This window comes from Peromyscus maniculatus, chromosome 2 (genome assembly GCF_049852395.1).
Source record: "Peromyscus maniculatus bairdii isolate BWxNUB_F1_BW_parent chromosome 2, HU_Pman_BW_mat_3.1, whole genome shotgun sequence".
Lineage (NCBI taxonomy): Eukaryota > Metazoa > Chordata > Mammalia > Rodentia > Cricetidae > Peromyscus > Peromyscus maniculatus.
This window is the reverse complement of record NC_134853.1, coordinates 9,794,855-9,809,362: the sequence shown is the minus strand read 5'-3', so window position 1 is coordinate 9,809,362 and position 14,508 is coordinate 9,794,855. Positions and strand designations below refer to the sequence as shown.

The window sequence follows — 14,508 nt, the reverse complement described above, 5'->3', positions numbered from 1 at the left end:
CAAATGTAACATTGAACTCAAAAGAAGAGTACTTTTCACAACTACTTTACACTATAGCCAAATACAATACAAGTGTATATACAAGAACAGAGCTCAGCTCACACACAATAAAACACAGATTGAGACAAAAGAGCCAGTTGCTAATCTAACTCATTTTGTGTTTTAGTTATGTAAGAATGAAACAGAGGCTTAATAATGTCATTTAAAATTAACAAATAGTCAAAAACATAGAGAGGAATGCTTGCTTAGCATGTTCAAGGCTCCAGGCTTGATCCTGAGCACTGTAAATAAGTAAATAAACAAACATGGAAATGAATAAAATAAAGAGGATATAGCTAAAAATCAAATTTCTGGCACAGATCTCTAAGGAAAATCATGAGAGTGGACAGTGATGGACACAGAGGAAGAAAAGCCAATATAGGAATAATTAGGTTCTCATTATTTGATTAAAAATACTTCGGCAACATTGTTTCATAAGACTTAAAAGAGCCCATGCATACTTCATTAAATGCATTTTTCTTTTCTTTGTTGTGAGTGTGAGGGGGTGAGGTGGGGTGGGCTGGATCTTACCGTATCTTACTGCTCTGACTGGCCTGGAATTTACACAGAGATGTGTCTACTTCTGTCTCCTGCGTGCTGGCTTTAAAAACATGTCCCACCATGAAAAGATTGTTCATATTCTTTTTTGCTGCTTTTTGAGACAGGGTCTTATTTTATAGCCTTTGCTGGCCTGGAACTCACTATGTAGACCAGGATGGCCTTGAACTCACAGAGAGCCATCTGCTTCAGTCTCCAGAGTCCTGGGATTAAAGGTGTTTGCCACAACCTGAGGCTTGTTTTCTTATTATTAATGGTTGCATTTGTAGCATAATGTACTTCCACTTTTAGGTGGCTGATACTATAACCATTAGCTATAGAAGAACATAGAAATCCAAGCAACTGAATTATCAGTAAACACACAAATAGATTGAGAATTTCTGGAAAAATTCTCTTAACAGAGTTAAAAGTATAGGGATTGTTAATTTCATTATTCATCTATTCCTTCATACCTTTGTGGTATCTATGAAGACAAAGACTAGGTAGACCTTTCTTATTGCTATATAACTCAGGGCTAGGTACAGGATTAGGCACATAGTAAGCACTTTGTAAATGTTTGTGAAATTTACTAATACTCATTCAGTAAGTATTGGTTGAACCCTGGGTCCTAGGTCCTGAACACACAAATAAGGCTAAAAAATTTTGAAATATAGTGTAGTGAACACATAGTACAGTGATAAAAATTCACATAGGCCTATAGAGGAGGGTAACACACAATGAGCGGTAGAGGCTAAAAGCATTTTACAGGAGAATAGACATCAAGAAGAGGACAAGCTGGCTGTAGTGGCACATGCTTTCATCCCCAGCATATATAGAGTTTCTGTTCTGCCTTCTTATTGGTTGTAAACCCAACCACGTGACCGCCTCGTCACGGCCTGTCTGTATAGACCTCCAGGTTTTCTATGATTGGTATTGAGATTAAAGGCTTGTGTATCCATTGCTGGCTGTATCCCTGAACACACAGAGACTTACCTAGCTCTGCCTACTAAGTGCTGGGATTGCAAGCATACGTCACCACTGCCCTGCTTTCCTATGGCTTGCTAATAGCTCTGACCCCCGGGCAACTTTATTTATTAACATACAAATAACATTTTAATACAAATAAAATATCACCATACAGATGTCTAGATGTCTGTGAGTTCAAGGCTAGCCTGGTCTATATAGTGAGTTCCAGGACAGCGAGAGCTACATAGTGAGACCCTGTCTCAAATCCTGCCCCCCTCCAAAAAAAAGAAGAGGACAGTATATGGAAAGACATGTGTGAGGGACACTACCTGTGATTATGAAACCAGCCCTCCTCCAACTGCTCAACCCCGATTCTGGTGAATTTGGAAGCATTGTTCTCTTTCTCACAGTGAATACATGCGTACTGCCCGTGTGTGCACATGCAGGCTGGAGAAGGGCAACCAGCATCTTCCTCCAGTGCTTTCCCCCTGTTCCTTTGAGACAGGGCCTTTCGCTGAACCTGGAGCTCACTGTTCCGGGCTAGCTTGTCAAGAAGCAAGCCCTAGCCTGTCTCTGTCTATTCTCCAAGCACTGGAGTTACCGGGATATGTGGGAACACTTTTTAACGATGTACGTGCTGGGATCTGAGCGGAATCTTGAGGGATCCTACCAACAGAGCCACCTCCCCAGCTCCGAGGTGCTTTGTTTTCATCAATTACCAATCGGCTCATTACTCTTCCTCCATTATTTTCTATTCTCATAAAATATTCTTAGTTTAGCCGGGCGGTGGTGGCGCACGCCTTTAATCCCAGCACTTGGGAGGCAGAGCCAGGCGGATCTCTGTGAGTTCGAGGCCAGCCTGGGCTACCAAGTTAGTCCCAGGAAAGGCGCAAAGCTACACAGAGAAACCCTGTCTCGAAACCACCCCCCCAAAAAAAATATTCTTAGTTTAAGAAAAAATACTACAGGCTGGAGAGATGGCTCAGTGATTAAGAGCACTGGATGCTCGTCCAGAGGACCTGGGTTCAGTTCCCAGCACCCAGATGACAGCTCACAACTGTCTGTAACTCCTGTTCCAGGGAATCAAATACCCTCAATCAGACATACATGTGGACAAAATATCAATGCACAGAAAAAAAGAATAATAAAAACATAAATACCACCACGACCAGAGATTTATGTGTTTCCCTGTAACGTAGGTGCTGTGTCCTGGCACAGCTCCTGGATAGACCCGACTGGGTTGCAAGAAATGAAGAAAAGACAAACAGGCACAGAGGTATGGACAAAAGCTGGGGTCATGTGGATTGGGCTCTCTGATGGAAAAACAGCAGCTCCCCGGAAGCTAAGCATGTTTATTATGTCAGAGTTCAAGAGAGGTGGGGTTGTGATGTACAGATAAGTACAGAATCGGGGTGCAGTATGCAGCTGGGTCGGGGAGACAGGTTTCCCTAATCTTGGTAGAAGCACTCTCTGAAGGGGGACCAGTATTCAGGACGGAAATACAGGAGTGGGGGTTGGGGGGACTGTAGTGGACATTGTCCCCCACACTATCAACATCCACTCATAGATCAGGGGAAGGCTTTGCCATTTCTTTGATCCTAACCCCTGGGGGAATGGGTTGCCATTTCCCCATGGGTCTGAGCCTCGGGTCCTTGACCTGGCTATGCCCATGTCAACAGCACGCATTCCCTCAGACCTTACCCCACTTCCAGCACTCATGTGCTGACTTATTTATGTTGAACAGTTGAAAGTACAGATCCAATCTAAAAAAAAAAAAAAAAATCTCCTTTCTAATGACTTGAAAAATATCTGCTCTAATTGGGGCTTTAAAGTCCGTTAGAAGAAAAAGTTACACCAGAAACAAGGTTTTCAGTTAACTTTAACGATCTGAATCAAAGAGAATGAACTTTCTGACCACTCCAGAGTCACTTCTAAATGTATCAACACATCAATCTATTTCAAAACCACGTACTGTCCACCCACTTGCTGTTGAATGCTGGGACTACAGAGATGGATGAGACAGAGCCAGCCGCACAACAAAGACTGTTCGGCAGCCGACAGGAGAGAAAACACACAGTGTAATATACTTGCAATGTCAGAGAAGAGGGCATCCAGAGAAGAGCGTGGCCTGCCTGCAGGAAGCAGACAGCTTCTCCGGGAGGCATTTTCTGAATGGCTTGATTCATAATACGTTCAGTGGGTGAAGGGAGGGTAGACTGCAGGGAGAGGAACAGCTTGTGGAAAGGAACTGAGGTGGGCAGCTTGCTCCCCCGGTGTGAAGGGCATGTAGTCATTTGAACCATTGAAAATCTGAATGGGGCCTAAGCAGCTGGACGTCATTAGTCAAGGCGTGGGGCCCATTTAGGGAGAAACCCCCAAATTCATTTGAGAAAGCTGGTGGGAGTGAAAAATGAGAAAGGGGCGTGGGAGACATTTTTGGGAGGCAAATGAAGAGATAGCCCACATCGCATCACGGGAGACCTACCACATGCCAGGCTCTATTTCGAGAGCGTCACAGGTATTGCGCCTATGCATATATTATCACATTTTGTCTCTTTAAACATTGTAATAGGTCCACAATACTGTCTCATTGGTAGAGTTGGTTTTAAAATATGAGTGAAATCACAGGCCCACAGACATTTCCCAGGCAGAGCAACGATACTAAGAGGAAACACTGGTAAGGATAATGCCAGTGAGTAACTTTGTCAGAACACAATGATAGTTCTATTTCTAGACTTCTATTATCATATTATTTTTGGTTCCATTTATTTAAAGTACTGAGTTCATAGATCTTAACTAGGTTGACGTTATCTGGCCATACCTAACCCTCATCAAAACCAGGACGAATGAACAAGTAATTTGGGTTTTCTAGCACTCTTCAAAAACAGACAAACAAACAAACAACAAGGAACTAGGACACTGTTTTAAGATGATCCTCATTTTTGGCTCCAAGGATTTCTTCCTGTGGCCACACAATTTTCATTTTTTTGCTGGTGGAGAACGATGCTTGGGCACCCCGCCAACGCCGAGGAGCAGGTGATGAAGGCTCACTCGTGTTTTCAGGTTGAGACAGCGAGCTAACCTCCCCCCCCCCCAGTCTAGAAAGGTGCAGGATCTGCCGATGCGTGCGTCGCACCGCAGCGGAACGGACGCGGGATGGTCGCGCGTCCCCGGCTCAGCAGAGGCGGGTGGTAGTCAGCGAGCCGGGGGAAAGGTAGGAGAAGAGGGTCGGGGCCAGGTCGGCCGTGCAGGGCAGAGAGGCGCGGGCCGGCGGGGGCGGGCGAGGCTGCCAGGCCGGGGCTGGAGCACCTCTGCAGCGGCGGCCCGGGCGCCGTGCGGTGCACCGTGCTCTCCGCGCGCTCCCCGCAGGCAGCTCCCGGAGGTGGGGGGGGGGGGGCCTCCGGCGCGACCGGTGCTCCCGGGCCCCAGCCCCCTGCAGCGCCCCGGGGCTGCAGGGGGCCGGGCGGCCACCAGGGGGCGGGAGCTCCGCGGCGAACAATGGCCGCTCCACCGCGGCGGGAGGCGGGGCCGGGTGGAGAGAGGGGCTGGCGGGCGGGCGCGCGCGGCGTGGCGCGGGCGGGCGCGCGCGACGCAGGCGGGGGCGCGCGGCGCGGGCCCGGGAGGGCGCGGCGGGAGCGCAGGGCGGCAGGCGGAGGCGGGGGGCGGGAGCCGAGGTGGGAGCCGGCGGCGGCGGCGGCGGCGGCCGAGCGGGGTCAGTTCTCGGGAGCGCTCGCCAATGTGGAGCCGTCTGCCGGGCGTCCGCAGCCCGCAGGTAAATCCCGGTGCGAGCGGCGCCGCCAGGCCCGACTTCCGCCGGCGGGGTCCGGGGCAGAGCGCCGGGAGCCGGCAGGGCCGCCCCTCGCGGCCTCGCTCCCGCGCGGGCCGCCCGCCCTGGGGGAGGGGAGCGGGCGCGGGGAGGGGAGGGCAGTGGGGGGGGCGTGTGCCGCGCGGGCCGCACAGGTGTCCTGAGGGGCGGGGCGGGGCGGGGGCGCCCGGCGTGATGGGGGGGAGGGCGGGAGGGCGCGGGGCGGCGGGAGGGCGGGGAGCCGCCGGGGCCTTGCAGGGGGCGTCGGGGCGGCGAGGCCGGGGCGGCTGCTGGTGGCTATTTCTGTAGAATGGGCAAGTGGCGAAGACGTAACTCGCCGGAATGGGGAAGGGAGGTGGGGCCGAGGGGACAAAATATAGCCTATGACAAGCAAGTTCCGCCGAGCCTCCGGCGAGCTAGGACCGTGACGGCTCGGCTTAAAGGGGTAGTTGGCGGTAGTGACCTTGCCGGGGCGTGGGGAGTTGGGTGAGACACAAAGCTGGGCTGCAGAGTCCGCCGGGAGGGCAGGGGCTCGGGTCTCCGCGGGGGTCTCGGGGGCGTGGGGGAGTGGGGCAGGGTGAGGGGCCAGTTCCGCAGAGGCAATTGAGGCAATGGAGCTAGGAGACCTGGGTAGGGGGTAGGAATGAGAGCTCGGTTGGGAGAGCGCGCTGAGGGGGTGGGGGTAGGGGTGGGGGGCGAGGGGCGAGGTCTGGACGTCCCTGCAATTATTAGGTACAACATTTCGCATTGTGAGCAGTTTCCATTATGGATCCCTCTATGCCACCCCTCCAAAGCTTAGAACTTCTTGAGTGCAGATGGACCATCCAATTAGGGTAGACTAGGCAATGATGCACTCAACAATCTAAGAGAGGATGGATCTTGCAGAAGTGATCGAGAGTATCCTTTAAACGTACCCTAGTAACTGAAAACCTCCATTTTTGAGTGCTTGATCTCACGGTGTTGGGAACTTCGTTGATGCATACTTGGATTCTGATGTATTCTTGTGTTTTCTGAGGGGCAACACTTGAAATCAAAAAGGTGTTGGGCAGGCAAAAAGATGGTAACACTGTTGAATTCATTAGGATGTTTCTTCCCCATCCTTTCTTAAGATGATTTAAATATACTGACCTGGATAGAACTATAGTGGAAAAGCATAATTCAATTAAAAAGAAAGAAAAAGAAAGAAGAAAAACTAAGACTCTGCTAGATTTTTTTTTTTTTAAACATAGCAAGTCTTTATCTTACTTTACTGGAAACTCGAAATATCACTTGATTATGAATTTACTGCAGGCCTGTATTAATTGTGCAAATCAGATAATGCCCAACTGCATGCATGGTCTGTATGGCCATGGTGTCAGTCCTGGGCACCTCTGTCTCTGTCATGACATGGCAGTGGTATGCGAAATTTACTTCTAAGTGGTGTTTAGTTGATCAGGTATAGTGTATTATTCCACACAAATGACTGTTTTCCCTTAAGAAACTGTTTTTATATTTGTGAAAGTGTTGCGATTCAACCCAAGTAGGTTAAGTTTCAAGTAGCATACAATTTTTAATTTCCTGTTTGGAAACAATTTCAGCTTTCAGGAAAGTTGCATGAATAAGAACATTGCAAAGAACATCCTTATAACTTTTATCCAGAATTTTCCTCTTAGCTACCTTTATGCCCATTTATTATTTACTCTTTGCCACATACACAACCCCCCCCCCCCACCTCCCCTGCACTGTTTATGGGTAAGATAGGTATATTTTAACTCCTTGCTTCCAGATACTGGAATTTTATAGTTGACCTTACTTGGCTTGCCTGGAATGAAGTTCTAGGGAAGAATGGGACCTGCTTCTCTACAAAATTGCAAGTTAAGATAGGACTGTCTCGGTGGCTCAGTGGGTAAGGGCGCTCGTCACCGAGCCTGGACACAACTTGCGGAGGTCAGAGGGCAACTTGTGTGAGCTGACTGTTGTCTTCTACCACGTGGGGCCTGGGGTCAAATTCAGGTCACCAGGCTTGGTGGCACATGATTGGGAGCTTCAGGACAACCGAGGCTATGGAGTGAGAGTCTGGGATGAAACTTTTGGGGGCTGTCCTCTGACCTCCACATTCCCACTGTGGCATTTTAACGTCCCCACTCATATGTACACCTGCACACACAGAAATAGACGTTAAAAAGAAAAAGGATAGTAGTGGAAGTTTTAAATACAGAAACAGTACAGAAAGTGTCCGAGAGTGAGTAGTCGGTGAAAACATTGGAATTGTTTTTGTATCTAACTTCTTTAGTATTTTTTTTTAAATTGAAAACTATTGTGTGTGTGTGTGTGTGTGTGTGTGTGTGTGTGTGTGTGTTTCTGCATGTATGTGTATGCACCATGTGCACGTCTGTGCTTGCTCATGGAAGCCAGAAGAGAGCACTGGATCCCCTGGGACTGCAGTTACAGACAGTTGTGAGCTACTGTGTGAGTTCTAGGAGTAGAACCCAGAACCTTTGGAAAAGTGGCCAGTGCTTCACCACTGAGCCACCTCTCCAGCCCCATCAGTATTTTTTTTAAATATATTTTTATTTTTATGTGCATTTGTGTTTTTGCCATGGGTGTCGAGGTGCCCTGAAACTGGAGTTTCAGACAGGTGTGAGCTGCCATGTGGGTGCTGGGAATTGAACTCGGGTCCTCTGGAAGAAGAGTCAGCTCTCTTAACCCCTAAGCCATCTCTCATCATTAGTATTCTTACAGCTCCTTGTGGTGCTGGAGTTTGAACCCAGATCTTCCCATGGAACTCTGCTGGGTAGCTTAGATTGTCTCAGCTCCCAGGGCATCCCGCCTCAGCCCCCCCTGTACTACTGTACCTAGCTTTTACTTCATTTCTTTTATGCTGAATGCTTTGTGTCTGATCATTTATATTCCTGGAAAGAAAACCGTTTATTGAAAATGTGAAGTTGAACTTTCTGTTAATACGAGACTGCATGGAGAAATGGGCTGTGTGATCAATCACATTGAAATAGTGTGTCTCATAGGTGTTCCAGAAAATATTAGAGGGGTGCTACCCGTAATAGTTACAGTTTATGCTTATGCCATTGGTCGACTTTGAATATTTCCCCAAAGTTCTGTAGAGCTGCCCTAGATATTAAATGCTTGACATTTGTTGCTGTTGTTGAGTTTGCTATGGAGCCAAGGATAACCCTTGCCTCTACTTCCCAAGTCCTAGGATTACAGGCTTGTGCCACTACGGCCCTTGACTTTGGCCCAGAACAATATTGTAGGATGGTAGATCTTTCATAACTTAGTGTGTAGTGAGAAGAGGACTTTGAACCTGTCTGAACTGGGTGTCAATCATAGCAGTGTGCATGCGGCTATTTGTAGATAACCCAACCTGTAGAGAAATGGCTGTAGGACCTTCATCTCACACTAATGGGGGTAAATGACTATAAACATGGCACAGTGTTGGCACACGTCACGGCCTTGTGTCTGGTAGTTCCCACCCCCCCTTTTTTGGCTTTAACTGGCGTAGTTGAGTAAACTGCTTAGAAACTTGCACTGGCTTTTAGGAAATAGTGACATAATTGGATTTTCTTTAATAGTTTTTTAGGAGGTACCTACTTAAAAAATTAAAATGAATTTTTTTTAAAGTTTAAAAGACTTATTTATTTAATGTGTTTTGTCTACATGTATGTGTACCATGTTTGTGACTGGTGCTTGAGGAGGCCAGAAGAAGGCATTGCACCCCTCCCCCCCCTCCCCCAGAACTAGAGTTACCAGCAGCTGTGAGACATCTTGTGGTTGCTGGGACCAAGGTTTTCTGCAAGAGCATTAAGTGTTCTTAACCAGGGAACCAGCATTTTTAAAAAATAATTTATTTAACTTTATTTGATGTCATTGGTGTGAAGGTGTCAGATCTCTTGGAACGGGAGTTACAGACAGTTGTGAGCTGCCATGTGGGTGCTGCGAACTGGACCCGGGCCCTCTGGAAGAGCAGTCTGTACTCCCAACTTCTGAGCCATCTCTCCAGCCCCTAGGGAATCACATTTTTAAAGTATGAATTTTACAGATTCGTTAGAGTAAGAAGCTTTGGATTGATGCTTAGTTTTGTGCAGTTTGTAGCCTCTCAGTGAGAGGACAGCAAATGTGACATGTGACTAGAATTCCTACCATTTGTAGGATGGGTCCTGATGTAAAGTGTTTATGAATATGCCATTTCTTAAAACTGCATTTATTGAAGGTTATATACATTTAACTTTATAGTTTTTAATTTTCCGTGGGCAAATCATGATAAAAGTGGACTGTTAAATCACAGATACAGTTTGGACTTTGCATGCCTCGTGAGCTGCAGGTCTCCCCTCATCCGTAGCCCCAAAGCTGCCTCACCTGTTTTCCTTTGGTAGCCTAGAATCTGGAACTTAGTGTCCTCATGTGCCCGCCTGGCTATCACTGCAGGGAATTTGGGGACGTGTGACTCGGTTTCTGTAGCAGTGTGTAGTCATAATGGGATTGAACTGTAGTTGGGAGCTCTTTTGACATAGGATGGAGAGGTAGATTTTATGAGACCACAGACAACATAGAGCTACTTTGGGTCTTTTTGATATATCTTGATTTTTTAAAAATCATTGTTTAAAATGTAGGGCAGGAAACTGGGCTTATCTTTAAATAAGAAACAAAGTCTTAAAGATGTATGCCGCTTTGGAATTCTGAACTGTCCATGGTATAGTTAAAAATAATTTTTATATTGTTGTAAATCTAATATAGATAGCTTGTTTGATGAAAAAAATGAATAATTTTAGAGTAGTATCCAATTACCGGTGTTGTTATAGATACAATAGTTAACGTTTCAGTTTATATAACTCATTATAATTGTGAAAGAAAGGCTTATAGAATATGTTCTTTTAAATGAATGGATGTTTTCATTTTTTAAAAAAGATCTGTTCACTTAATGCATTTTATGTATATGGGTGTTTTATATGCATGCACATTTGCACACCAGAAGAGGGCATTGAATCCCGAGGGATTACAGTTACAGATGGCTGTGAGCACCATGTGGGTGCTGGGAATTGAACTCAGGACCTCTGGAAGAGCAGCCAGTGCTCCTAACCACTGAGCCATCTCTCCAGCCTGGCATTTTTATTTTTGTAATGTCAAAAAATATCTTGTGTACAAGATTGGGACTTAAGAGCGTACCTCGGTATCTTACTTCTTGAAGTCACCCACATTGCCACATTCTAGTACTGAAGGAATACATACAAGTCCGTATATAAATATTTTTACTGTTTAGACATAGATGCTAAGTAAAAAATAATAGGTCACAGAGTTGATGAGTGTTTAGTCAATGCTGAATTTTAGAAGGTAACAGGCACCAAATCACTCAGATGCTTTTAGTGCTTTATTTATACCTTCATCTTCCAAAAGAATTGCCTTGTTTAAAAAGTAGATTAAATTAAAAAATATTTTGCATGAGTGTTTTACCTACCTATGTACCTCACAAGTGTGCAGTAGCCTCAGAGGCAAAAACAGTGTCAGATGCTCCTAGACTAGAGTTACAGGTGGTCATGAGTTGTCATGTGGGTGCTGGAAATCCTCTTAACCTCAGAGCCGTCTCTCCAGCCCCTCACCTCCCCAAGTGAATTATTTCCATTAAAAAGGAAATTGATTGGGTTTGAATATAATTGATTGGGTTTAATCATAGCTTGTCTATTTTAACACCATTTGAGGAGTGCTGCACTTAAATTTTTTTTGTTTTTATTTTTGGAGAGAGAGTTTCTCTGTGTAGCCCTGGCTGTCCTGGAACTCACTCTGTAGCCCAGGCTGGCCTCGATCTCACAGAGATCCAACTGCCTCTGCCTCTCGTGTGCTGGGATTAAAGGCTTGCGCCACCACCACCCGGCTTAAAAAATATTTTAACTGTGTTCCCTTATAACTTCATAGAAAACACACACACACACACACACACACACACACACACACACACACACACAAAGTAATTTGATCACAGTACCTCCAAATTTCTCATTTCCCTGGACCCTCTTAATGTTTGCCCTTCCCATTTTCACGTTTTCCCCCTCCTCCTCTTCCTCCTCTTTTCCTTTTAATAACACACAGAGTCCAGTTAGTGTTTCCTGCATGTGCACGAGCAGCCACACTCCCTAAGAAAAATGACTCTTCCACCCCGGCAGCTGGCCATCAGTTGCTGATAGCTCCTCAGGGAGAGGTGGGATCTCACGAGTGCCTTCCCCATCCATGCTGCGGTTATTGACTGGCTTGGTCTTGGACAGGTGACCCTCACCGCTGTGTGTTCATGATGCCATTGATGGCTGTGACATGTCCAGAGGCAGTGTGTCAGAGCACTCCTCTGTCCTCTGACTCTTCATCCCTGTCCCTTCTTCCCTGTGCCCCTGAGCCTTGTGGGGGTTGGTGAAGATGTCTCACTCAGCACTGCTTTCTCAGTCTCTTAGTCTCAGCACTTTGACCAGTTACGAGTCTCTGTGATGGTAACTTTTTAATTAACTTTAGAACTAAGAATAGAAATGTTTAAATTTCAGAATTTATCACTTTAATCCTAATATTTTTCATTTGCTTATACTGAACAGGGATTTTATTTTAGGCTGGTATCCAAAGCCACAAAGCAGTGTTGAATTTTAGAGTTGAATTGCTGGGATGCTTTATTTATTATTATATAATAAATCGTCCTAGACTATAAGGGCTTAAAGCAATAAACATTATGTTGCACTTTCTATGGCTAAGCTTCCTTTGGCCTCTGTTTTCTTTTCTTTTTCTTTCTTTTTTCTTTTTTCTCTCTTTCTTTCTTTCTTTCTTTCTTTCTTTCTTTCTTTCTTTCTTTCTTTCTTTCTTTCTTTCTTTCTTTCTTTCTTCCTTCCTTCCTTCCTTCCTTCCTTCCTTCCTTCCTTCCTTCCTTCCTTCTTTCTTTCTTTCTTTCTCTTTCTCTCTTTCTCTCTCTCTCTCTTTCTTTCTCTCTTTCTCTCTCTTTCTTTCTTTCTTTCTTTCTCTCTCTCTCTCTCTCTCTCTCTCTCTCTCTCTCTCTCTCTCTCTCTCTCTCTCTTTCTTTTTTGTTTGAGGCAGGGTTTCTCTGTATACCCTTGGCTGGAACTTGCTTTGTAGACCAGGTTAGCCTCCAACTCACAGACTCCTCTGCCTCCCAGTGCTGGTACTAAAGATGTATGCCACTATGCCCTGCTCTCTCTGTCTTGTGTATGAGTTTGCCCGCAGGCTTTCCACTGGGGCTCCCGTCACATCTGGAACACCACTGGATGTGCTTTCTCATGTGGCTCTTGGCCGAATTCCATTTTGGTGTTTGTGGATTGAAAGCCTTGGCCTTTGCTGGCTGCTGACCCTCCCTTCTATCACTTCTCGGCTATGTGTGCCTTTCCAAACCGTAGCTCACAATAGGTGTTTGGGCTCCTTGAGTGCAGATGAGCAAGAGATTTGTGCATCTGAGACTTGTACAACCCCATCACAGAAGTGATATCTGGTTATTTCTGCTGTCTGACATTTGATAGATGCTGCCTACCACTTGTACTCTTTAGAGGTTAAAGAAGAGATTGGGTGGGGGTTGCTTACAATAATTTGACCAGGGCTCAGAAAGTTATTTGACTGGAACTGAAAATCACCAGTAGCCAGGTCTTCTGTGAATATCATTCCCTTAGAAAATTTGAAAAACAAAAGAAGTAAAAAATACAGATGCTGGGAACACTTGTAAGCAGTGTTTTAAAATTGCAAAGTAATTATGTGTGCATGCACACATATAATGCTTATGAGTGCATGTAAGGGTGAGTGCTCGTGCTCATGTGTAGCAGCCAGAAGATAATGTTGGGTACCTGCGGTATTCCTCTCTGTAGGGTGTCTCACTGAACCTGCTGTTTTTGGCTAGGCTGGCTGTGAGAGTGTCGTACTGTCTCTGCGTCCTTCCCAAGCACTGGGATGACAGGTTCATGTGGCTGCGCTCAACTTCTTACTTGGTGCTGGGCGCCTGAGCTCAGACTGCCGTGATTTCGCAGTGAGCACTCCTACCCACTGAGCCGTATCTCCAACTTAACAATAACTTTGGATTGACTCCAGTGTGCATCTAGAGAAAGTGATAGACCAGTGTGTGTGCATGTCTGAGTATATGCACCTTTGCTCTGAGGGTGAGCAAGGTCAACCTTAACAATTTTTCTACAAAAATTTCTGCCTAAGTGGTAGGATTTAACCTTTTTGCCGTGTTGTTTGGAAATTTTTGTAATGGCAGGTACAGGTACATTATTTATATTTAGGTGAATTTTCCTCTTATGAGCCCATGCTTTATTTATTTATAAATTCGTGTTTTTCTTCCTTCCTTTGGCATCTATTTAAAACTTAAATATAGAAGAGATTTACCACATGAAATGAGTCAGAACCAAGGTGTCAGCCCCTAAGGAAAGTAAATCTACATTTAGCAATGGTGGGTATATTACAATAGATTTAAAGTAGTATTTCTGGCTACGTGTGTGGAGATGTGCACACAAGTGTAGGTCCATTGGAGGCCAGAGTGGTTGGACCCCCTGGTGCTGGTGTTACAAGTGTTTGTGAGCTGCCCTGTGTGGTCGCTGGTGACTGAACTCCAGTGTTCCCAAGAGCAGTATGTGCTTTTAACTGCCTAGCCACCTCTCTCACTCCAGTGATTTGTTTAAAGCAAACTTTATGTATGTACTCGCTTTGTATTGATAATAAAAGCAAACACCCCTCTATATAATTGTACACATTAGTTTTATAACATTAAAGAGCATACTTGTGTGTGTCGCATCTTCCTTGAGGGTATGGGTTCAGAGTTGTTCAAAACCTGACTGGAGGAAGGGCTTACGTGTTCAATGTTGATCTGAAGCATCAGCATTGTAGACAGCTTCCCTTTTGCTTGGATTGCCTTTAAGAATTCCAGAACAAGAAGGAACTTAAGGTTCAATAGTCTCAATTGGCACTACTTGTTATGGTGGCCACTGGTCATGGGTGTTTACTGAAGTTAAAATTAACGTGCAGGAAAATTAAACATTGACTTTCTTGGTTGCGCTAGCCACATTTTATGTACTCGCATACATGGCTACTGGGTTGGATTGCACAAATACAGGACCTTTTAATCATCATACAAGTTCTGTATAATCTGAATGACTCCATTTTATATTGATTTTGTAAAGAGCATGTGTTTAAAATACTCAGTA

At 45.5% G+C, this 14,508-nt stretch overlaps 1 protein-coding gene across 9 annotated transcripts in view; it reads left to right on the top strand.

Annotated features, from left to right (window-relative positions):
* The first annotated feature begins 4,676 nt into the window (after positions 1-4,676).
* Stau2 (staufen double-stranded RNA binding protein 2) overlaps positions 4,677-14,508 on the top strand; it is a 281,249-nt gene continuing 271,417 nt past the window's right edge. For 3 of the 9 annotated variants that reach the window (XM_076563752.1, XM_076563760.1, XM_076563761.1), the window contains exon 1: positions 5,238-5,314. Coding sequence is in view for 1 of the 9 variants with exons in the window: in XM_076563757.1 (XP_076419872.1) it covers positions 5,279-5,314 (36 nt within the window). In the remaining 8 variants the exon portion in view is untranslated. Of the gene's footprint in view, positions 4,757-5,167; positions 5,315-5,765; positions 5,834-14,508 lie in introns of those variants that run through there. The other 6 variants (XM_015993567.3, XM_076563754.1, XM_076563758.1 and 3 more) reach the window with 6 other exon arrangements.